Source organism: Amblyraja radiata, chromosome 25 (assembly GCF_010909765.2).
Source record: "Amblyraja radiata isolate CabotCenter1 chromosome 25, sAmbRad1.1.pri, whole genome shotgun sequence".
Lineage (NCBI taxonomy): Eukaryota > Metazoa > Chordata > Chondrichthyes > Rajiformes > Rajidae > Amblyraja > Amblyraja radiata.
In genome coordinates, this window is record NC_045980.1 from 22,313,687 (window position 1) to 22,339,664 (window position 25,978).

The following is a 25,978-nucleotide window of genomic DNA, read 5'->3' on the forward strand; positions in this document are numbered from 1 at the left end:
ACACAACAGTGGTTTGTTATTAAAACTTGTTAATGGGCATTATTGGCAGAGTTGCCGCCCTTGTTACAACTCACATGCACTATTTTTGTCTCAGTAATTTTTTAAAAAATGCTTTTATTGTTGTTATTGTTTCTGAATGGAGAGATATTTAAGATTAACCATGCTGCTGACATTTAAAATTGTGATCTTTGAAAAACAGTGATGTTCTAAATCAAAAACATGAAAAATATCGTTAGTAAAGTCGTCACATGTATCATGATATCTGTATCATTTTGTTACCTAAGAATATTTCAAATATAAAATATCAGACACAAATTTGATTGAAAAATGAAACATTTATGTATTTATGATATTGTTTAAATGTATGCAGGAGGGACTTGCACATTTTCATTTACGAACTGCATGTGTATTATTTTAGTATACTCAACCATTACAACCAGCATGTAAGATATTAATTCTGGAATTCTATTCATTTTAAAAGAATAATTCAGCAACTTGTTTTCCTCCATTTTCTTAGCAGGAATGTTAATTGTTAAGGGTGTCGTTTTTAATATTAATGTGCAGTTGGAAAAACCAGTTACAAAAACACTTTCCATTTCCTTATCGCCTCTAGTGTTTTGATTTAGAAAAATAACCTTTTGAAGGATAGCAGTGTTAGGGTAAAGATGATTTTGAAAGCAAAGCACTGGAGTGCTGGAAGAACACAGCAGGTCAGGCAGCATCTGTGGAAGGAATGTACAGACAATGTTTCGGGTTGGGATTCTTCATCAGGCTGATAAGAATTGAAGGCGTGAATCTGGCTGAAGATGAAATGGAGCCACGGTGCACAGCATGTCTGGGAGCGGAAAGGGTGGTCCAGTCAAGGGTGAATGGAGTATCAGTCTGAAGAAGGGTCTCAACCAGACCTGCTGCCTGATCTGCTGAGTTCCTCCATCTTAATATTTTGCTCCAGATTCTTTACTAAATGTGAATGTAAAAAAATGAGTAAGAATGAAGCTGTTGTAGGTGTCTGTTTGGGCTTACTCTGTCGTTTTGATTTGTAGGCAGCAAACATGCCTGACACAGAGTTATTTGAACTGATCTCTGAGAATCGATCAATGTCTCGTAAATTGGAAGATTATGGTGAACAGAAGTCCACCTCAATCAGCACTGCCAAACGGCTTGCAGAATTTCTTGGGGATCAAATGGTGAAAGATGCAGGACTGAGTTGTCGTTTTATCATCTCCAGGAAGCCAGAAGGATCTCCAGTAACTGACAGGTAAGAAAAATAAGTCTTAATCATTTTACTGGAGACTCTTGTAAATTCATCTAAATTTCATTTTTGTCGCTGCGTCTTGTTATTTGTGAATGAGAAGTGAAAGAAAAACTGCTAAACCCATTCAGTTCAGAAGCATTTTGAGTGTTTTAGCATGCAAGCTAATAAGTAATGAATCAAGAAACTGAGTTTTAGAGCACATTAAAATGTCACATATTGAGTGCTATAAGTGTTGCTTGAACCCATTCAACCATAGCATGTTTGTGCTGATTGCTACATTGTTAAATATTTCATATATCAGAAAACACATTAATGGGAGGAAAACACAAAGTGCTGGAGGAACTCATCAGGTCAATCAGCTTCTCGAGAACGTGGATAGGCCATGTTTTGGGTTGGGACCTCTCTTCTGTCCCAAACCAAAATATCATTTATCCATGTCCTCCAGAGATGCTGCCTGCCCTGCTGAATCCTCCAGCACATTGTTTTTTGCTCTAGATTCCAGCACTTGCAGTTCTGTGTAGGATTAGTGGACAGAATTTGTTTGATTTCTCTGATCAGCAAAAAAAAAACTTATCTTGCTCCTTGTATGATTGATTAATTATTAGACAGATAATTAATGATTAGACAGACTGGAACATCTGAAGGTGTAAAGGGGTCACTATGTATAAATGCTTACTCTTTTGCAGAGCAATCCCATTGGCCATTTTCCAGGCGGAGCCAAGTGTAAGAAAGCACTATCTGAGGAAATGGTTGAAGAGTCCCTCTTTGCAGGACATGGACATACGATTAGTAAGTTTTACTGGAGAAACCTTTTGACAAATGATTCATTAGCTCTAAATTTTGAGGTAGTTTTAATCTAAACTTGGTACATTTATTTATTACCAATTGAAACTAAACAAAGCAGCGTCTTAAAATGCTGTGCTCTCTTTTTGGCAAACTCAAAAATGGTTACATTTTAATGGTACAAAACCAAAATATAAGGATTGTGGTGTGGTGAGCTCTTCATGTCTGCCTTTAAATTGGATTGGGCTATGATTCTGGATTGGATTTGAACTTTGTTTGCATCCAATTCCTTGAATATTTTTTGTGTTCAAACTCATCGGATCCCTAATTTAAATATATTCAGCTGAACATCGCACGCACCTTCGGGGAGAGAATTCCTATGATTCAAAACCTTTTGATATTTAGTTAAATAGTATTGCCCCAATTCACTGACTGCTTTCCAGAATTGTTTACTTTAGTTTATCATTGTCACATGTACCAAGGTGCGATGAAAAGCTTTTATGTGCTATTCAGTCAAAGAAAAGACTATACATTAATACAATCAAGCCGTCCGCAGTGCACAGATAAAGGGTACGACATGTCATGCAAGATATGACATTGAAATCCAATTGAAGATAGTTCAATGGTCCCCAATGATGTTCATGGTAGGTCAGGACTGCACTCTAGCTGATTCAAATATCGCTCAGTTGCCTGATAACAGGTGGGAAAGACCTGTCCCTGAATCTGGAGATACAGGTTGAACACCAATTTTCCAGCACCCTCAGTTCCAGAGACTTTCTCGATTATCCGTTTTTTCCAGATCAACAGAGGTCACATGATAATGAAACGACAATAAACCCCTGGCCAGCTAATGACTTTGCTCCCGTGTCTCTTAAGCACCACGCAGTGCCAGAAACTTTAAAAAAAAACACATATAAAATGTAAACTGAATGTGAATGGAATGATTGCTGATCAATCCCCAGCTCCACCGTCACCCGGCCGTTTAGAGCCCTGGCTTCCGACCCGACTCGCAATGCACACCAATGAGCCACTCTCACCTGCTGCTGTTTCTTGCTCTTGGCCGTGGCTTTATCCGCTGAATCATTACCACTGCTGTCTGTTTCTTTTGTTCCTCTGTCCATTCCACCTCAACCCACACACCTCCTCTCCCACTGCCGCCGCCTCCTCGTCCCCCAGAGTCGCTGATATACTCCACCTTGGAAGTGACAGCAGGTGAGAGGGGAGGGAGCCCCACGGTGACCGGGCCTAGTTTTAAAGTGAAACGGCACAGTGCTGGGTAACTCAGCTGACTGAATCAGTCCGAGGAAAGGTCCCGATGTCACCTATCCATATTCTCCAGAGATCCTGACCCGCCTAGTTACTCCAGCGCTTTGTGTACTTTTGTGTATCAACCATAATACTAGTTGCTTACAGTTGAAAACTACTATGCAACAGCAAAAGCAATATAAGATCAGAAGTATTGCTGAATCTCAGAACAAAACGACAAAAAGAAATGACAAAGTTATTCCATGTTTGCAGGGTGCCATTCAATCCTTAATTGAATTGATGAGAGTCAGGATGTAAAGAATCCTAGGGCTGCTCTGTGCATGTGCCCCACTGTTGACTTGGAGAACAAGTTAAATTTGATAAAATACAAATATGATTCCATTATTTCTAGATTCTGGATTGGGATTATTACATTGAACGTCTTGGCAATGCAATTCAGAAAATTATCACCATCCCAGCAGCTCTTCAGCAGGTTAGTACCTATATTTTTGTGTAAATAAAAGTTATACTTTACCAAAGTTGTACTTCACCCTCTCCCCTACTCCCCCTCATTGCCTTCTTTCCATTCACTATGAAGATCTGCCCTGGTTTGTCTTCCCAAAACACATCGTGTTTATCTTCATTTAACTCCTTTAGCCATTACTTAACCCACTACCCTGCTGATCTAGATCCTGTTGTGATTTTTGATAACCATCGTGACTGTCTATGAAGCCACTTATTTTAGTGTCATTGGCAAACTTGTTAATCTTCTCTTGTACATTCTCATCCAAATCATTGATATAGATGTCAAACAGCAATGGTAAGATTTTGATATCAGGTATGCAATTAACATATCTTGCCCGTTACTGCCTGTAACTGGTGCCTTATTATTATTATTGCTTTATTTATATAGCACATTTTAAGTCAACTTGCATTGACACCAAAGTGCTTTACATAAATTAAATAATAAATTTACATACAAACCATAGAAAAAGGTTAACAATAAATAAAGAAAGAAAATGGACACAACACATTATAGAGTTCAACACAAACATCCCCCCACAACAGAATCAAAAATGTCCACTGTGGGGAAAGGCAACAGAAAGTTAAGTCCTCTTCCTCTGAAACACCCGAGGTCGGGGCCCATTTGTGGCCTTGCAGCCAGTCCGATGATTTTCAGGGCCCTCTTGCCGTGAAGATGGAACTCTGGCGTCGGGTGAAACAATTCCTCAAGCGGCTTGGAAAGTCTGGAGCGGCTGCCTCCTCCCTGGAGACCGGAGACCGGGGCACTCGTAGACCTCAGGCTGCGCCGACACCGGCGAACTCGATCCCTGGCTCCGCGGCGCTCCAAATCCAGCGCCGCCCGCGGCCGGACGCCCGCAGCCCCAGCTCCGCGATGTTTGGATCGACGGCCACAGCGCTCCGGAGCCTACCGCACGGTGACCCGGCAAGGCATCGCCCGCTCCGTGGCTCCGCTCCGTGATGGTGTCCTTGCGCTGCGCCACCGCCGAAGCTGTAGTCCCGACAGGAAACGCTGCTCCATTCTCGATGGTAGGCCGCGAGGACGGGGCGAAGAAGCAGCTTAGAGGGATGCTGCCTCTCCGACCAGGTAGGGGACTAAGAATTAAAGTTTCCCCCTTCCCCACCCCCACCCACCACATAAAAGACCTCCACTAACATTTTGGACAGGACTTAAAATAAAAAAAAGGTGAAGAGACGGACTGCGGGCAGGCTGCCATACACAGACGGCGTCCACTCCCGCACATCCGCCATTTTGGATGAGGAGCGGCTGAAACAACTGACAGACGATGGACACCCATTACACAACCATTACCCCCCCCCCCCAGACGGTTAAAATCCCGTAAGAGCGTAAACAGCGTCACCCCATTGGAAACAACACCAACTGAAGCTCGCCTCTAGATGTGGAAGAACAGACTAGCCACTCCCTATTTCCACCAAGATGGGCATACCAGCAGCAGAGCACTTACCACCAGGTGCTGATGAACACTGGCTGAACTGGAGATGTCTCAACCAACTGCGATCCGGGGTCGGGCGGTCAAGGGTGATATTGCACAAATGGGGCTACATCGAGGGTACAACAGCCTGTGATTGTGGCACACAGATCCAGACAATGCAACACCTACTGCAATGCCCATTGCTGGATAATCCATGTACTACTGCAGACCTTGCACTTAACATTCCAATAGCGCAATAATGTGTACAGCAATGGCGAGCCACTATATAGCATAAGGACACGAAAGAAGAAGTACCAGGATATTGGCCTGAAAGAAGACGCAGATGTTGTTTGCTTGTCCTTCCTGTCACTTAGGAGAAATTTGTAGAGAACATGAGGCGGTATTTTTCTCGTGTATTGTGATGCTAACTGCTGAATTTAACCTGTTCACTGCCAAGTTTTTTTTTAAACTATTGGTCATGACCCAAGTATACTCAGGGGTGGCACTGAACAGGTTAAAGGTTACAATTGTAGTTGCAGTAAAATCTGTCATATGTCACTATTGAAAATATATGAATGCAATCTATATTTCATCTGTGATGACTGAACATCGTTCCCTTGCAGGTGAAAAATCCCGTTCCACGGGTACGACACCCCGATTGGCTTCATAAGAAATTGCTGGAAAAAAATGATGTTTACAAACAAAAGAAAATCAATGAGCTGTTCACAAACACTGGAGTCAGGCAGGTATGTGTTCTCCAATTGTCTTTTGAAGACAAATGGTTTTGAGTTCTGAAGGTGAAGTTGTCATCAAAATATTTGCCATGTTGGGCTATCTAAGTGAAACGTGAATTCTTATTTTCACATCAGAGTGGTTCCCTGAGCTGTCGAGAGCATCTAGCATTTCCTATTTTTATTTCATGTTTCCAAAATCTTCACTATTTCTCTTTGTATCATTACCATCATTCTCCCTCTCTCTCTCTCTCACTTTCTGGCGATTCAGTATCTTCTGTATTGATTCAATTTTCTTGTTTTTCCTTTATCAATAAAAATATATTTTTGAACATCTTTATGTACATTAATGGGAACTGATCAACGTCCCGAACCTAACATAGTTTACATCAGAATTACAGGGACTAAGGTCGATCCCTCTTGAAGAATTGCCTTTTAAAAAAAACTGTTCCTGAAACTTTTCTAATTTTCAGGTGACATCCAATCTGCGTACAACAAGCGATCAGCATTCGGAGATTTGTGATCTGGAAGATTTAAGAACACCGAAGCAAGGAGTACGACCGGTTATCCCCATCAGTACAAAGAGAACACGTGGGAATGAGAGTCAGGAAGCATCTCAAGACCTGGAATTAACCCAGTCTTGGAGAGAGATATTGGGACCTCCACCACCACTGGGAGAATCAAAGGTATCTTATTCGTGGGAGATTAGAATTAAACAGATCCTCTTGGGCACATTTGAATATATTTGTTTTACCGTGTAAAATTAAAACACCTTGATTTGTATTTAATGCAAACTATTTTTCTTCTTCTTCCTGCGCATGGCGTGCACAGCCTAAAGTTGTAGGACAACTTGTTCTATTTGATCTTATTTGATTGTGCACGCCGGGTTGATTGCATTAGTTGAAACAGGGCGAACCACGTGAAGGTTGCAATCTCCCACCCCCAAACGATTTTTTGATTGAAATCTTTCAGATGCACATACAACAATGGCCCTCTACATGGACATATAAAAAATAAAATTATCCTATTAAGAGAAGACTAGCACTGTTGCTGTGTTCACAAATTTCTCACGATAAACACAATTTAAAACCAGATTTTTATCTCTGTTTCTGATCTTACTATATGGCCACCGAGAAGTGTCCAAAGAAAGAAAACTACTTGATTAGGTTTGAAACTATTTTGATTAACGTGGATGTTTTTATTAATAAAATCTATGCTTTTTCATTCTATAAAAGCATAATGGTAGTGAAATGGACAACTATTTCTAGATCTTGTCTTGAATTTGAATGATCCAAGGCATTTGATTAAACCTCTAAAATCTACCATTAAAATCAGTCTGGCATAATTAACTTTCTGTTGTACTATTTCAAGAACATCCTCTCATGCCTTTTGCTACAGTGGGTAAAACGTGGAGTCTGTCTTCATGTGCAAAAGAACAACTTGCCAATTTGCAGCCTTGGATGAGGGGGAATTGATTTTCATTTGTAAAGTGTGTTTCTTTGCTATTTGTCTTACTACTTTATGCAAATGACTAAGATTTACCATATTTTTCAATGGTGTGGTGTAATATGTGCATATCTATTGACCTGTATTTTGATTAATGGATCTTTGTTCGGTGACAACATCTGGAAATGCTCACCAAGGTTTATTGGTGGTCATGTGTATTCTTGCAGCTATGTCAAAATAATTGCAATTCTATCTAAGCAAGTTATAGCACTTGGTCAGGTGGGGGAGCTTTCTACGTTCTGTCCTGATGCAAGGTCTCATCCCAAAATATTGATCATCCATTAGTCTCCACAGATGCTGCCTGATCTCCTGAGTTCTTCCAGCAGTTTAATTTTTCACTTAATTCAACAACTTCTTAGGCTGTGATTCTTATCAGATATTTAATTCCATGTATCTTTGATCTATGTTCATCATACAATTTTCACTGCAGTGAAAAGTGTAACAATTACTACCCTCAGTTGTACAAAAATGTTATCAAGAGTTTATTTCTAAAAATGTACAGTAAGCCTGTTATTTAGTAGATATGCCAAGGTGGACCAAGCACTCATCAGTTCAAACTGACAGGATAAACCTGCCTTCCAGTACTTTACTGTATCAGAGACTTTTGGAAGTATTTTAGAAAGTTACTATTGGAGCTTGGTGCTTCTGAGGAAAAATGAAACGGTACTGTTCAAATAAAAACTTGATATTTCAGGAATTTGAATCCATTTGTGAGCTGTTTGTGTTTAATTTTGCAGTCAAGAGAATCATATTAACTGTCCTGCCTCATAAAGGTTGCGGTGAAATTTATTTTGGCCTTCATTTTTTAATGTAATAATTTGTCAGGAAGCGTGTACTGGGATTTATTTTTATATGTGAAATCCTTGCATTGGCTTTTCATAATTTTCCTAATGTTTGCTGTTTATGTACTTCACCGTTTTAAGTTGGCAATTGGAAGGCCCAAAGAAATTTTCATTGAAGCCTTTATGAGATAATACAGTTATAAATGACTCTCTTGATTGCAAAATGAAACAAAGCGCTCACAAATAGATTTGAGTAGTAATTCCCAATTCCCAAAGCCAGTTCTGTGTCATATACAACAGCCACAGTTGGTATCTTTGCTTTGAGTATTAAACTGAGAGACCAATGTTAAATCTCCAAAATAATCAAAAATTTGACATGAAACGTTTAGCATAAATTACATTGGTCTGTTCTTTATTTCCACTCCATCACCATCACCCTTAAGGAACATTTGTAAAGTAAAACCTAGTGTTTCTGTTTAATTGGTACCTTTTCCTGTGGTTCTGCTACTTGGCTGGTATGCTGTTCTTGTGTGCAGAAATCGTTTTCTCCTGTTTGGTTCATCCCTCATTTGTTGGCGCATTATGGCCTGTGAGTGTTTTCTGTTCTGCCAATTCCACCTAAAATAGAATGAGTTGAGAGAATTCTGTTTGTGTTTGGGGTCAGTTGCTCTGTAATGTTTTATGTGAGCTTGCATTGTTCTTGAGTGAGTTCTCTCATGATTCCTACCGTCCTTTTAACTTTGTTTAACATTTGAGCTGGAGCATTTAATGTAATTGTGTAATTAGGTTATTTATTTCATGGTCCAATTATTTTTAAATTCCAAAACATGCAACTTGATGTGTTGTACAGTGGTAGATGCTTGGTGGAATGAAAGAGGGGTTTGCATTACACAGTGCCTTTCACAACCGCGATGTCTCAGCATGCTCACTACTGTGTACCTGTAGAAGCTCGAGAGAGTTCTCTTGACATACCGACTCTCCGTAGTCTTCTCAGGAAAGTAGAGGCGCTGATGTGCTTTCTTTATGATTGTATCAGTGTGCTGGGACCAAGAAAAATCTTTGGAAATGTGCACGCCCAGGAATTTGAAGTTCTTGACCCTTTCCACCATCGTCCCGTTGATATAGACGGGATTGTATCCTACCCCTTCCAAAGTCCATAATCAATTCCTTGGTTTTGTTGGTGTTGAGAGACAGGTTATTTTGTTGGCACCATTTGGTCAATCGGTCGATCTCACTCCTATACTCTGACTCGTCCCCATCAGTGATTCATCCCACAACGGTGGTGTCGTCAGCGAACTTGATGATGGAGTTCCCACTATGTCCGGTTACGCAGTCATGAGTATAGAGTGAGTAAAGCAGAGGGCTGAGCACGCAGCCTTGAGGTGCTCCCATGCTGATTGTTATCGAGGATGACACATTTCCACCAATACGGACAGACTGTGGTTTGTGGATGAGGAAATCGAGGATCCAATTGCAGAGTGATGCGCAGTCACCCAGATCTGAGAGGTTACCAAGCTCTTGGAGGGGATGATTGTATTAAATGCCGAGCTGTAGTCAATGAATAACAGCCTGACATATGAGTTTTTGTTGTCCAAGTGGTCCAGAGCGGAGTGGAGAGCCAGTGAGATCGTATCCACCGTTGATCTGTTATGGCAGTAATCGAACTGCAGTGGGTCGAGGTTCTTGTCAAGGTAAGAGTTGATATGCGCCATAATCAACCTCTCAAAGCACTTCATCACCACGGACATTAGTGCCACTGATCAATAGTCATTGAGGCACGTCACCTTGTTCTTCTTGGGCACCAGTATTATTGATGTCCTTTTAAAGCAGGTGGGAACCTCAGACCTCAGAAGTGAGAGGTTGAAAATATCCATTAAAAACTCCAGCCAGTTGGCCCTCACAGGTTTTTAGGACACGACCGGGTATGCCATCAGGTCCAGGTGCTTTCCGAGGGTTAACCCCCCCTGAAGGATCTTCTGACGTTGGTCTCTGTGACTGTGACTGAAATACCATAATGGCGAATGGGGGCTCCCTATCAAAGCGTGCGCAAAACGCATTGAGCTCATCAGGGAGTGATGCTTCGCTGACATTTGAGCTGCCTCCTGACTTCGCCTTACAGGCATTCAAGCCCTGCCACAGTTGCCGAACATCCGTCTCATCCTCGAGCTTGGAGCAGACGTCCCTTTTGGCCTTTTTGATGGCCGTACAGAGATCGTATCTGGACTTCTTGTAGGCCTCTGTATCTTCAGACCTGAATGCCCGGGATCTGGACTTCAGAAGAGTGTGGATCTCATGGTTCATCCAAGGCTTCTGATTAGGAAACACTCGGAAGGTTTTTGTTGGGATGCAGTCCTCCACACGTTTCTTTATGAAGTCTGTAACGACTGTGGCGTATTCGTTCAGGTCCGTTGCCGAGTCCCTGAACATTGCCCAGTCTACAGGCTCCAAACAGTCCTGGAGTTGTTCTTCTGAGCCCCCCCCGACCAGCTCTGTAATGTCCTCACCTCTGAGGGTGTGCCCTTCAATTGCTGCCTGTAGGCAGGAAGAAGCAGCACCGCAGTATGGTCGGATTTACCAAAGTGAGGGCGAGGGATAGAGCGATAGGTGTCTTTAATGGTCGTGTAGCAGTGGTCGAGGGTGTTTACTCCTCTGGTGCTGCAGGAGACATGTTGGTAGAAGTTAGGGAGCGATTTCTTACGGTTGGCTTTGTTGAAGTCCCCGGCTATGGTGATAAATGCCTCGGGGTAAGCCGTCTGGTGCTTGTTGACCACAGCGTGCAGCTCCCCCAGTGCCAGATGGGCATCAGCCTGGGAGGGATGTAGACCTTGGTCAGGATGATGGATGTGAATTCCCTCAGTAGGTAGATGGGACGGCACTTCACAGCCAGGTGTTCCAGATGTGGAGAGCAGAAGTTGGATAGGACTGCCACGTCTGAGCACCACGCAGAGTTGACCATGAGGCAGATGCCCCCTCCTCTCCCTTTGCCAGATGCCAGTGTACGGTCCATACGGTGGATGGAGAAAACTTCAGGATGGAACGCTGAGTCTTAGGAGCTGGGGGTGAGCCATGTCTCTGTGAAACAAATGCAGAGCATTCCCTGGTAAAGCAGCCTTGCCCTTAAGTCCTCCACTTTGTTTTCAAGGGACTGTACATTGGCCAGTAGGATGGTAGGGAGAGGTCTGACCTGAAGTCCTGCCTGTCGGCCATGTTTCCAGACACAATGGAGGCCTTTCCGTTGTTTCCATGTACTCTACTTGCTGTACGTGCCGTTTCTGCGAACTTGCGCTGGAACGGGGATTCCCTGACAGACGGCAGCTCCAGCTCCGTTGCTCCTGGGAAATCCTGCTCGTTGACTCCGGTGGTCTTCCCGGTGTTTCCAGGTACAGTACCTATGATTCCCAGTTGGGTCGGGTGCTCTCCAGCGATTGAGGGAACATTTGCAGTTTGGAGGCTCCTGCAGCTGTGGGAGATCGCGATATCGCTAGTGCCTTCAAGTGCACTAGCAGCTTGTCCGTTACGGCGCCGATTTCTGACGTTTTTCTGATCCAGGTAAGTTGATTGTAGCTGTAAATAATCCTCTTCTGTTGGGCTGCGGGCAAAATGTTGCCGCAGGTAGGCGCCATCTTTATGTTGTGAGGTTTCTGGATTCCAATCTAATAACTTAATTAGATGACACATCAACCTAAGGCATTGCTGGTCATTTTCTCAGCACCTCTGCAGCCTTACCTGCTGATTATTTGTGGTATTTGAGGAGTAGGGGGCTGTATCTTACCGATTAAAACGCGTCTCAAGCACACAACTTGTGTCCGCTTAGTTTTTGGCTGGACTCCTGCGAGTCACCGCTATACTTGAATTTATTATTTCAGCTTGAATCTCATTCACACATGATTTTGAATTGTGTTATAAAGCAGATTTAATGTTGCGGAAAGAGAATTAAAGTGTTCATTGTATAAAACTAATATCTGCAGAAGAACAGTGTTTTGGCCGTGTAATTGATGGACGTTGGAAGAGAATTAGAAAACTAATAATTTTAAAAAAAGGACTTGCTAATGTGTGTTATATTTTGCAACAGAATGAACGGTTAGTGTGGTTGAGGTACCAGAAGAAAAAATGGGAACTCCAGGCAAAACAGAGAAAAGCCCGCCGCAAGAGAAGGAAGCTGAATGACGGGGCAGCTGCACTAGGGAGGCCCATTCGAGACGGTCCAGCAAATAGCCTCAGCAGCTTTCTACGTCGGACTGCCCGCACCATTTTAGATATGCCATGGCAGATTGTACAGGTAATGCTGTTCAGATTAGAACTGAGTTATCGACTGAAGAACTATTCAGGAGAAAGTAATTCAGCTCATGTCTGGGCTATGTGACTTGAGCAATCCAAAATTAATCACAATTTACAATGTTTTCGGCAGAGCCCCGTATCATCATGTGCCTCAAATATTTAATCCCTTTGAAGCTTTTCAAGCAACGACTGCACATTGCTTCAGTGGTGCACTCTACAATGAACCTCTCTTCATCTATTGGAAATGTACATCAGATTAAAACTTTATCCTGGTTGCGAACTCTTCAATGCAAGTGCGAAGGGTGTATTAGAATGCGTTTCATATTCCTGGCATAAACTTAGTGAATTGCTTTTGCATTTATTGCCTCTCTGTTCAACCTTTTAATATTTTCTATAAAGGGATGCTCAAATCTGCCGCCACAATCTTGCATCTGCAACCTGTGCCCATTCTATTGTTTGTCTTTCTGGAATCCTGTCCTGTAGACCTCCAAGAGGGATTTGCAAGGTTCGTGACTTTATGTTGTTCTATAGAATAGGCCGAGCACTCATCAAATCATACAGCATGGAAATGGGCCCTTTGGCCCAACTTGTCTGTGCCAACCAAGATGCCTCATCTTAGCAGGTCCCATTTGCCTGCATTTGGCTCGTATCCCTAATGCACCTCTTCCAGAATACCCTTCTTCCAGCTCTCTTAGATTCAGAATACACCCATTTACTCATTTATTTTAATTTTTTGCACCAACTTTCCATTCTTATTACTGCATTTCCTCTTGGACTGAATACCTGAGCTTGCTTGGTACAGCTACTGAAAATCAATGTGCGTTATATCTCCTGCATTACTTCCATTTATCCAATTACGTCCAGTTTTTCTCAAAACATTAAAATCTACCACATTTGTTCATTTAATTTTGTTTTTGCCATTAAATACTTCGTATGTTTACAATCACTGCATTTATCTCTTGTTTATTATCTCATGATACCTTAGGTTGAGTATTATTGGCTTATTTTTGCTTGGGTACATTTGCTAATGCTTGTCTACTATAACGATCCTAATTCATTAGTTTCCCATCTTGTACTTCACTGTTCAATGCACATATTCATATTCCACTCTCCATAAACTTGCAGTCATACAACTGAGCACTTCTCTTCAGTCTGCTCAAAGCCTTATCCTTGACCATTCTCATCCATTTTGTTTCAAATCCCAACACGGCCTTTTCATTGCCTCCTTCGGTCCATGGAGAAATCTCTGCTCATCAGTCCCTTGCACATCTACCAATCTGATTCCGTCCATTCTTTGTGGCCAGCTGCTATTTGCTCTGTGATCTGCCAAGTTAGTTAAAGCTAAATTTAATTACGTTTTACAACTGTATTGTGCTTCTTTGAAGTTTTTGAAATTAGTTTCTACTTGAACTACTGTAACATTCAAGCAATTCTCTCAATGGTTCAGATTGCAGAAACAAGTCAACCTGGCCTCTTCAAGCTATGGGCTATTGTTGGTAATGATTTGCATTGCATCAAACTCAACATCCCACGAGTTTTTTATGTAAATCAGCGGATTCCTAAAACTGAGGACAGCACTGTATACAAAAAAGTAAGTGTATTCTTTCCCTTTTGTACCACTCCAAACAAATCTTAATCTTACCACGTACCTGGTGTATGCTAGTGTTGTAGACTCGAGTATTTTCAATTTAAATAAGAGTGTGTTCAGAGAGTTGAATGGTAAACAATATTAAACTTTTTTAAATCCATTCCCATTTTTATTAACAGGTCAATCGTATCCTTCCACGTTCCAATATAATTTACAACCTTTATGAATATTCTGTGCCAGAAGACATGTACCAGGCACACATCAATGAGATCAATGCTGACCTCTCTGCTCCAGATGTCGAGGGCGTCTATGAAACACAGGTCTGAATAACTAATGATTGGTGGTATTTATTTATAGAAGGTCTAGCCTTATGCGTTGCAGAGTTTTTTCCTTAAAATGGGCATCTTAATGTTTTTGATAAACCCCTTGAGGAATTCTCTACTCTTAACTCATTAGGCTTTTAAATGAGTCCAATTTGGATTTGGTCATCCACAGCTAATTGTATCCCACAATTTAAAATTGCATGTTTTCTGAATGAGTTGGCAACGCCAGCTCTCACAGTAAACCTTGTCGTGCACAATTTCTAAGGCAAAATGTACAGAGAATACTAACAATATCTGTCAGCTCGGAAGATAGAGATTTGCCTGTTGTAGCAATTCATTCAAGGTTTGGGTACGATAATTTATTTGCAATTTGCCAATGAGTAGAAGCAAAGAAAACAAAATAATATGAAAATGCATGACAGCGTTAACTGTGAGAGCTAAGGTATGCCAGCTCAATCAAAAAACAAGCAGATTTGGGAGTATTTTGCAGGTAGAGAAAGGGAAAGCTTATTTATATGTATCAGAAGGGTTCGGACAGATCTTTTAAAAGTACAGAATATGACAAAACATTCTGTTTAGTTACTACATTTTGAAGGAACCACGTCTTCTGTGGGGGGGGTCACATATGCTGTCCCTAGATACCCAAAGTGACCCCCTCTTCTCCCACTGCCTTGCCCCCACAGTTTTATTTTCCTCTCTGCTTCGTCTTTGATGGCCATTCAATTAAGCTTTGGGAATTATTGCTGCTTGGCGATCACAGAATACACATAAAATCATTTAATATGGATACCATGCCTCCACAGTATTGTAATGAATGGCATGAAAAGTGCACAAATCTGATGAGAAAGCATAATTACTAAAAGCGGGGAGAGAGAGGGAAATAATTCTTCCGTTCGTAGGAACGAACATACATACTTCGAATTTTCGAATTTAATATTATGGGAATTTGTTCGTATACACTGGCGTTCATACATTGGATGCTGATAACCCCAGGATGGCTTGTGCTCTGCAGTTTGTGTATATTTTCCCACAGTTAACTCCACATCACTTATTTGAATCTCTTTTCCCAAAGTTTTTGTACTATTTTTTGTTGACTATTATAATTTCTTTAATATCAAGGGTACTTCTGAGACTTATTTGAAACTTTAATATTGCCATTGTTAACAGGGTATTTTGCCTTTTTAATCCTAGGTTCCTCTCCTCTTTCGTGCTCTTGTCCAGCTTGGATGTGTTTGTGTGGTCAATAAACAATTATCATTCCATTTAGCAGGACGAGAAGCAGATACCTTTGAGTTGGAATATCTGGAAATGTGTTCATTAGCACAATTTAATTATCTGGAACCAGGTAATAATCTGTTGACTGATATTTTATAAGAATGCCAGGAGATAGAGGTGTGGGAATAGGAAAAGAAAGTGGTATTGAATAACTCTTGAAACTCCCATGTATTTGTAGCAATCCATGGTACAAAATTAGAGCACAGGACAATTCCAAGGGTGGCACTGCGCGCAAAGTTGCTGTCTTACAGCACCCGAGACCCAGGAACACTTAGACAATGAGGACCTATGTTAGACTCTAATTTATCCACTATAGCTTTGCCTTCAACACCGTAATCCCATCTGAACTAGTCTCCAAACTTCCAAACCACAGACCTCAATCAGTGAGAATGGGTTTCAATACCTTCTCCACATTAATTCTGTAACACCAGTGCCTCACACGGATGCGTTCTCAGTCCCCTACTATACCCCCTACACACTCACGACTGTATGGCCAAATTTGGCTCTAATTCCATCTACAAGCCTGCAGACACCACTATGATGGGATGAATCACAAACAATGAAGAGACGGATACAGGAAGGAGATAGAGACTTAGTGACATGGTGATAACCTCTCCCTTAATGAAAGCAAGACATAGGAGCTAGTTATTGACTTTAGGAAGCAGGGTTAGTACATAATCCAGTCAGCATCAATGGAGCAAAATGATTGAGAGTTTCAAGTTCCTTGGCATTAATATTACCAATGGTCTATCGTGGACCAACCATGTGGATGCGACTGCCAAGAACGCACACAAATACCTCTACTTCATGAGACAGAATATTCAACATGTCTGCAATACCTCTTACAAACCTCTACAGGTGCACCATAAAAAGCATACTGTCAGGTTGCATCACAGCTGTGTTTGAGAACAGCTCTGCCCAAATCTGCAAGAAATTCCACAGAGGTGTAGATGTAGCCAGGTCCATCACACAGACCAGCGTTCCCACCAGTGACTCCATCTACACCACACGCTGCTTCGGAAAAGCAGTAAATGTAATCAAAGTCTTGGCCCAGCCCGGTTCTTCCTCCTCCCCTGCTCCCATCTGGCTAAAGGACATAAGCTTGAAAGCATGTACTACCAGACACAAGAACAGCTTCATCCCCTGTATTATTAGGCTACTGAATGGTCCTTCCACGAGCTTGGGGACTGTCTATTTGACCTCTGTCCCATATGAAACTGATGCACTGCAATGCTGAGAACTATATCCTGCATTCTGTATCTTCCCCTTCGCTCTATCTACTGTACTTGAGTCTGATGATTGTATTTATATATGGCATACCTCATCTGTTTGGATAGCATGCAAAAGAAAGCTTTTCACTGTACTTCAGTACATATGACAATAATAAACTTAAAGCCAAAATATCTATTCAAAATCAATTTTCTCAGTGTTCCCAATTTTATCTATGTTTTGGGCAAATATTGTTGTGATTTTTTTTTTGGAATGTTTTACCAAAGTTAAAAATGAGTAATTGATTGTGTATTTCAGTTTTGAAAATGAGCTAGAGTAAGTGTACTCACAAACTTTCAAATATGTATTTGTTCTTTGAGCGAAATTGCAATCTGTTAAATCAAGTGACTAGGTTAATTCTGAGCATTTGAGAAATGTTGCATTTGTTCAATTAATAGGAATAGTTCATTGTAACATCTGAATAATTTACTTGTTAGACGATTCTAATTAATTGGGAAAATATAGGAATTAATAAAGATTTCTTGACTCAATCAGTATACATAAACAGATAAAAAATATAACAATCATGTAGTTCTGCAAAATAATTACCTTCTCCAGGTTTTCTTTCATTCCTCACCTACCAGCACCAACATCTCATTCTGACAACATCAAAAATGAGCTTCGCCTCGTCAGGCTTTTGATAAGTGCTTCTGCATGGAATTGATGGAGTGGTCCTTGTTACTGTTATTGGAAATTATATCTAAATAACCACCTTGGGGAAATTTAAATGTAATAAAGACTCCAGGAATTGAATTCCACAGCCAGACCATTTTCAGAATTTAAAGGTTAATTTAGTTTTGTAAAATCTTCTAAATCTTTTGATGGGAATTTCAGCTAATGCATTGTCCAAAGACTGCACTTTAAGATATCAACTCTTCAGTTATGTACTGGAGTGGTAATAGTAAACTGATGAATATTAGAACATTGTTACAAATCCATCATGAGGTAGTATGAAAAATCTAAAATTAAATGTATTTGCTTTAAAAGGTATTTAAATAGCAGGAAACAGACTTTGTTTTCAGTTAAGTAGCTTGAGTTTAATTTCTGTTCACACGGTTTTGTCAGAACTAGCGAAGAAAATTTGAAGAACTTTATTACCATCTGGTTGGTGAGTTATTTGATTCATCAGCAACATCAGAATACATTGCCTAACAGCTTACATGCACTGTAAACATTCTAATTCTCACAGCCACCTTGATTACCCTACGTACTGTAAGGATTTTTCCCTCTGTTTTAACTATCTGTTTTGATAAAGCTTTTATCCTTGTTAACATTTCAATATTTTTTCCTTCACCAAGAACTCTTCTCCACTATTCACGACTCCAAACAATGTCTGACTTGTTTCCTTTATTTCCTTTTTCACAGCCATGATAAATTGCCTTTATCTTTACCATTCTCAATATTTACCTGGTAATTGTGGCACCTTCAGCACCATACACATGCCACATACACCTTTCTTCAAAGTATTTTCACATCACCTACGATTCCTTGCCTCACCATGACACTTTTTTAAGCAGTAGTAGGTAATTATCTCCACCTTTCAGACCCTCTCATGCCCCAGGTGAGGAGCATTTTACTTATACGACTATCAACTTGCTATCTCAATAAATTTTCCTTGATAGTTGGATGATTAAATGCAGGTTAGCTAACTGCGTTGCTGAATGTCTCGATTCAGTCTGCAGATGTGATCATGAATTTCCTAGCATCTATAAAAGGATCCCATGGGAACCTCGTTATTATCTGCCTCCGAATTGTTCCAATGCAATTCGAGAGTCGTGTGTTTTATTGTTATTTGTCCTGAAAGGGAACAATGAAATTCTAACTTGCAACGTAAATTTACGGTACAGCATCTTATCTTTCATTTTGACATGCAACGATCTTCCGAAGTGGACAAAGAATTCAACAATTTTGGATAATGGTTCTGCATTTCTAATTAGTACCCAACTTTTAGTTCTTGCCCTATTATCATCCCTTTTACCCATGCACATAATAGTCAAAATAGTAAGCTAAATTTGTGAATGATTGCATGTGCAATAACTTGTTACTTATTTTTGCAGGGAGTGTTCGACACATTTACTTATATCACAATGCTCAGGGAAGTAAGGCTCTCTTTGGACTGTTCATACCTTCTCAGAGAAAGGCTTCCGTATTTGTTCTTGACACTGTGAGTAACTTTAAGGAATTTGCTTTTACAATGAAGCTATAAGCAAGTACTTTGAGAAGTAATATGTGCATCATAAAATAACTAAAGTTCTGATATAAATATATGATCAAAATAACGCATCAGTTCTCTGTAGGATCAGCCGATCTCATTTGGCCTTTATGCAGTTGGGAAAAGTAGAACAAGATTCATGAATTTTGCCCATGTGCTTATGTTAACTGCCATGTGAGTGGTCAGTGAAGGCGATGTAAGTCTTTGTAGTTGAGCGTTGACACAGATACTTTAGATAAGTAAGAAACTGCACTTTGTTACCCAGCTGAACACCTAGAAATTCAGTTGTTTTTTTAAAGTGTAGTTATGCTGAGAGGAGAAAACTTATTCTAACCAAGATTTTGTCTGAATAAAAGATATCTATGTATTTCTCTTGCAATGAAGTTCGAGAGTTGAAGTGCAGGTAAATCAAGTCTTATTTTTTTTTTTATGGCTGTAAAACCCTGCACTCTCAGAATAGATATCCACTGTGCAATATTTTCACACATGACTTGTACAGGCAAAGCTTCACCTTGCTGCCATCGCTGGAGCGTATCCTGGCATGGATTAACTCCCTTTCTTGCATTTATGAGAGACTTGGTATCCGGAAGACTGTACTTATTTATTATGAGAACTAAACCATTTGAGGCTATTGGTTATTTTTTCTTGAAAAATTAAATGTAATTAATTAATTGTTTTAGTAGGGTAGTTTCAATAAATTTTGAATGTTGAAAGGGATTATGCATGTGAACGGCACCAAATTTTCGTAGATTCCACCAAGCTGGGTTGGAGGCAATAAATACAATCTGCAATCTAGAATCAATTCTATTTCACAGGCTCCCCATCTTCCTGGAAATATTAAAGGGTGCTCTTAAACGTGTCAGTAAATATGGAGTGTATGACTGCAATGGTTTGTGTCTGAACTTTTAGTCAGAGGGATCCTGTAATATATGATCAACAGTCAGCTGCAGATTCTTTCTGCTTCCCATGTGGAGTGCAATTAACCTTCAGTTTAAAATATCCTGGATAAGCTTTGCTCTTTGATGAGAATACCACTCCCAACAACCCTATAATTATTTTTGCCTCTTGATGATGCAGAGAGTTATTGTTGTAAGTTTCTTTGATTCTTTAACTGACAGGTAGTTGTAGCCTGTCACTTTTAGCATGAAGATCATGTCATTAATGTGCCCATAGCATTAGTGGAAGTCCACAGTACTGTTTGAGTGTGCACATTGTTTGGACTGCAAGCTACTCTTTGCTAGGGAGCTACTTTGTTCAAAGTCCTTGCGGTTTATTGCTGCCAGCTCCATTCGAACTGCAACACTTCAAGCAGTGTTACTGGTGGGATCTGCCATTCCTAATAACTTGTGCTGGATTCCCTCATCTTGAAAGCCACTTACAAAACAATTCCACATATTCCAGTTAAGAACTTCACAAAATTAGAGCTTGAACGTTTTGCAAAGAGAAACCATGTAGTCACCTATCACTTCATCTATCCATATATGTCCAGAATGTCTATAATTCCCCAATCACTGGACTGTATTAGCTTTTTTTTTAACGTGTCTGCATGCCATCTCAGATTTTCTGTGAGCCTTAAGATTGGAAGCACATTATACTTGTGATTATCACAGCAGCTGCCAGAGGATGTAATTGAGGCAGAAACCATAACATTGAAGACACTTGGATAGGTACATGGAGAGGAAAGGGTAAGAGGGATATGAGCTGATCGTGGCAGGCGGGACTATGGAGCACCTTGGTCGGCATGGCAAGCTGGGCTGAAGGGCCTGTTTCCATGCTGTGTGACACTGATTCTAATTTAACACAGCCTTAATTAGTAGTGCCTGTCGGTGGTTGAATTGAGATGAAGTTTTGGTCACACAAAAAGAAATGGTGTGGTTGTATTTGGACATATTAGAGTTTAGTTTAGAGATACAGTGCGGAAACAGGTCCTTCAGCCCACCAAATCCACATTGACCAGCGATTCCCTTACACTAGCACTATCATACACACTCGGGACAATTTACAATTTTACCAAAGCTATTTAACCTACAAACCTGTACATATTTTGAGTGTGGGAGGAAATCTGAGCCCCCGGAGAAAACCCATACAACCACGGGGAGAACGTACAAACTCCATACAAATCATAGTTGGGATCGAACCCAGGTCTCCAGCGCTGTAAGGCAGCAACTCTACTGCTGCACTACCGGGCCACCCCTTTGATCCAGGTGTCTCTTTGGGTTTTGTATTGAAGGTACGTAGTAATCAGATGCCAAATCTGAGCAACCTTTATGCTGCTGAGAGGACTGCCATGCTGGAGAAATTGGATGAAGGACTACTGCCACCTGATAAACACACATTTGAAGTTCAAGCAGAAAAGGATTCAAAGCTAATTTACAGAGCAATTCAGCGGCTTCTCCTGAGCTACAAGGTAATGACTTCTACCTTTACAAGCAACTTTTGTGGTGTTAGAAGAATGAAGTGTGATTTACAGATAAGCATCACATTATTCCTCCACTATATGATACAATATGTTCAGGCATGTTAATGTAATTCGTTTGTATGATTTATAAATAAATAACATTTAATATTTTTTAATTAGAAATTGATATTTAAGCTTCATGTTGGAGTAATTTCATGTTGAATAAGTGGGTAATATTGGAGTTTTGCAGATAAGTGTGAAAGTACCTTGACTGGATGGTCATTCTGTTTCGTAGAATGGTCTAATTCTGCGCCTATGACATGAACTATTTTCAATTATCTTTTTGTTTCCTGTTCTATTTTTCTGTTTAACAGTGTTGAAACAAATTAATTTGTATAATATGGTTCCTTTGAAATTATACGTGTGCATCTCTGGATGCTTTCAAGAGAGCTAGATAGGGCTCTTAAAAATAGCGGAGTCAGAGGATATGGGGAGAAGGCAGGAACGGGGTACTGATTGGGGATGATCAGCCATGATCACATCGAAGGGCCGAATGGCCTACTCCTGCACCAATTGTCTATTGCATGCAAAGCTGTTCCATCGTTACAACTTTCAGGCTTCGGATGAGGGAAGTGAAAATATTGTGTATTTAATACACATTAGACTGCTCCTGAAATATCATAGCAATTCAACACTAGCAATTCTATGTCCAAAAATAATTGTTTTGGAGGACAGGTTTTAATAATGAATCTTAATCTAATACGCCCAAAACATATGATATTGCACAATTGGAATGTTGTAGTTTCTTGGTGTGGCAACTTTTTTTGTTGGGTGCTATTGTTATGAATATTTTTCCTCCCTATTATTTTGCAGCTTTCCTGCCAACATCTTTTGCACACTTGCCTGGATTTTTTATACCGTGCCCTACATAATGTTTGGGACAAAGACCCATCATTTATTTATTTGCCTCTGTATTCCACAATTTGAGATTTGTAATAGAAAAAATCACATGTGGTTAAAGTGCACATAGTCAGATTTTATTAAATGCCGTTTTTATACATTTTTGTTTCACCATGTAGAAATTACAGCTGTGTTTATACATCGTCCCCCCTGAAATGGGACACATGGCTTCACAGGCGTTTGTAATTGCTCAGTTGTGTTTAATTGCCTTCTTAATGCAGGTATAAGAGAACTCTCAGCACCTAATCTTTCCTCCAATCTTTCTATCACCTTTGGAAACTTTTATTTCTGTTTATCAACATGAGGACCAAAGTTGTGCCAATGAAAGTCAAAGAAGCCATTATGAGACTGAGAAACAAGAATAAAACTGTAAGAGGCATCAGCCAAACCTGAGGCTTACCAAAATGTTTGGTTTACCAAAATTGACAGTTTGGAACATCATTAAGAAGAAAGAGAGCACTGGTGAGCTTACTAATCACAAAGGGATTGGCAGGCCAAGGAAGACCTCCACAGCTGATGACAGAAGAATTATCTCTATAATAAAGAAAAATCCCAAAACACCTGACCGACAGATCAGAAACACTCTTCAGGAGTCGGGTGTGGCATTGTCAATGACCACTGTCCGCAGAAGACTTCATGAACAGAAATACAGAGGCTACACTGCAAGATGCAAACCACCGATTAGCCGCAAAAATAGGATGGCCGGGTTACAGTTTGCCAAGAAGTACTTAAAGGAGCAACCACAGTTCTGGAACAAAGGTCTTGTGGACAGATGAGACGAAGATAAACTTATACCAGAGTGATGGCAAGAGCAAAGTATGGAGGAGAGAACTGCCCAAGATACAAAGCATACCACCTCATCCTTGATACATGGTGGTGGGGGTGTTCTGGCCTGGGCATATAAAGCTGCTGAAGGTACTGGCTCACTTATCTTCATTGATGATACAACTGCTGATGGTAGTAGCATAATGAATTCTGAAGTGTATAGACACATCTTATCTGCTCAAATTCAAACAAATGCCTCAAAACTCATTTGCCGGTGATTTATTCTACAGCAAGACAATAATCCCAAACATGCTGCTAAAGCAACAAAGGAGTATTTCAAAACAAAAAAATGGTCAATTCTTGAGTGGCCAAGTCAATCACCCGATCTGAACCCAATTGAGCATGCCTTTTATATGCTGAAGAGAAAACTGAAGGGGCATAGCTAAAGCAAAAGCTAAAGATGGCTGCAATACCATTGAATTCACCCAGAAACTGCTGATGTCCGTGAATCGCAGATTTCAAGCAGTCAGTGCATGCAAATGATATGCAACAAAATACTAAACGTGACTACTTTCATTTACATGACTTTGCTGTGTCCCAAACATTATGGTGCCCTGACATGGGGGGACTGTATAAACACTGCTGTAATTTCTACATGGTGAAACCAAAATGTATAAAAGTGGCCTTTATTAAAATCTGACAATGTGCATTTTAACCATATGTGATTTTTTTTTCTGTTACAAATCTCAAATTGTGGAGTACGGAGGCAAATAAATAAAAGATGGGTCTTTATCCCAAACATTATGGAGAGCATTGTATGTCCAGAGGATTACCTCTGCAATTCAATCCTCGACTTCCTCATCCACAGACTACAGTCTGTTTGAATTGGCAGAAACACTTCATCCTCAGTGATAATCTGTACGGGAACACCTCAAGGCTGCCCCCTGCTCTACTCACTCTATACCCAGGACTGTGTAGCTGGGCATAGTGCGAACTCTATTTTCAAGTTCGCTGACGACAACCGTTGTGGGACGAATTACAGATGGTGATGAGTCAGAGTATAGAAGTGAGATCGACCGACTGACCATATGGCGCCAGCACAACAACCTGGCTCTCAATATCCAAAGAACTGATAGTGGACATTGGAAGAGGAAGGTTGAGGACCCACAATCCTGTTTACATCAATGGGACGATGGTGGAGAGAGTCAAAAACTTCAAATTCCTGGGCGTGCATATTTCCGACAATCTTTCCTGCACCCAGCACCCAGCACCCTGCTGCAATCATAAAGAAAGCTCATCAGCGCCTCTACTTCCTGAGAAGATTAAGGAGATTCGGTATGTCAAAGAGGATTGTCTTGAACTTCTACAGGTGCGCAGCATACTGACTGGTTGCATCGTGGCCTGGTTCGGCAACTTGAACGTCCAGGAGCGGAAAAGTCTGCAAAAAGTTGTAAACACTGCCCAGGCCATCACCGGCTCTGGCCTCCCCACCATCGAAGGGATCTATCGTAGTCGCTGCCTCAAAGGCAGCCAACATCATCCAAGACCCACACCATCCTGGCCACACACTCATCTCACCACTGCCATCGGGAAGAAGGTACAGGAGCCTGAGAACAGTAACGTTCAGGAACAGCTTCTTCCCTACAGCCATCAGGCTATTAAACACTACAACCTCACACATAAGCTATGAACTACAATACACTATTATTATTATTATTGCACTGTTATTGGGGGGGTTTCTGAGTTTTTGCTATTATTTATTATGATTACATATTCTGTTGTGCTGCAGCAAGTAAGAATTTCATTGTTCTATCTGGGACATATGACAATAAAACACTCTTGACTTGAATCTTGATTGTTCAGTAACATTGTGTTCATTCCAAAACTCGATTGTTAAAGTTAACAGGTGCAAATTATTCAGCTTCTATAATGTTGACCTATTATTTGTGATTTAACACCCCCCCCTTAATTAAGTTAATTATGAAATTAAGTTAACCTTAATTCCTATTAGTTGCATTTTGATGGATCAGAGCGTATGTTCCATTAGATTTTAGCAGTATTTACAAGATTAGAAGGAAACTGATTTTTTTTTTTATTTTGTAGGATGAAAAAAGAGGTCCAACTCTCATAGCTGTGCAATCAAAGTGGGACCTGAAAAGGTTGATCAATGGAATGCCAATTCTGGATGACTTCCCATTGGTGCCAGTTAATGTAATTGATGACATAAGCTATGGTATATTAGATTGGCAGCGCCATGGTGTGCGTAGAATGATTAAACACTACCTCAATCTGGATAGCATTTTGTCAAAGGCGTTTGAAATGGCCAGGTAGGAACTTGTCTGTTTTGAAAAGTGGTTTGGCAAATTGCATGTACATTATTTTAGTTTCTGTCAAACCATACCAAAGACTTAGCACATACCTGGGTGTAACACAGGCCCTCAAGTCCTGGCAACATCCTGCTGAAACATCAAGCCATTACAGATGCTTTCTGCACTGGACTGCGCTAGAAGAACAGAGCAATGGATTATACAATTAGAGTCATAAGCACGGAACCAGGTTCTTTGGCTCAACTCTTCCATGCCGACTAAGATGCCCCACTTAAGCTAGTCCTATATCCTTATAAACCTCTCCTATCCATGCATAATCTTCATTG

The 25,978-nt window shown here is 40.6% G+C and overlaps 1 protein-coding gene across 1 annotated transcript in view; it reads left to right on the forward strand.

Annotated features, from left to right (window-relative positions):
* The window catches only part of pole (DNA polymerase epsilon, catalytic subunit), a 109,882-nt gene that overhangs the window by 40,453 nt on the left and 43,451 nt on the right, over window positions 1-25,978 (forward strand). The window contains exons 26-37 of the mRNA XM_033043398.1: window positions 1,044-1,258; window positions 1,942-2,044; window positions 3,696-3,776; window positions 5,862-5,984; window positions 6,443-6,655; window positions 12,330-12,536; window positions 13,983-14,126; window positions 14,303-14,443; window positions 15,638-15,791; window positions 19,048-19,154; window positions 21,433-21,609; window positions 25,429-25,652. Of these exons, the coding sequence (XP_032899289.1) occupies window positions 1,044-1,258; window positions 1,942-2,044; window positions 3,696-3,776; window positions 5,862-5,984; window positions 6,443-6,655; window positions 12,330-12,536; window positions 13,983-14,126; window positions 14,303-14,443; window positions 15,638-15,791; window positions 19,048-19,154; window positions 21,433-21,609; window positions 25,429-25,652 (1,889 nt within the window). The remainder of the gene's footprint in view (window positions 1-1,043; window positions 1,259-1,941; window positions 2,045-3,695; window positions 3,777-5,861; window positions 5,985-6,442; window positions 6,656-12,329; window positions 12,537-13,982; window positions 14,127-14,302; window positions 14,444-15,637; window positions 15,792-19,047; window positions 19,155-21,432; window positions 21,610-25,428; window positions 25,653-25,978) is intronic.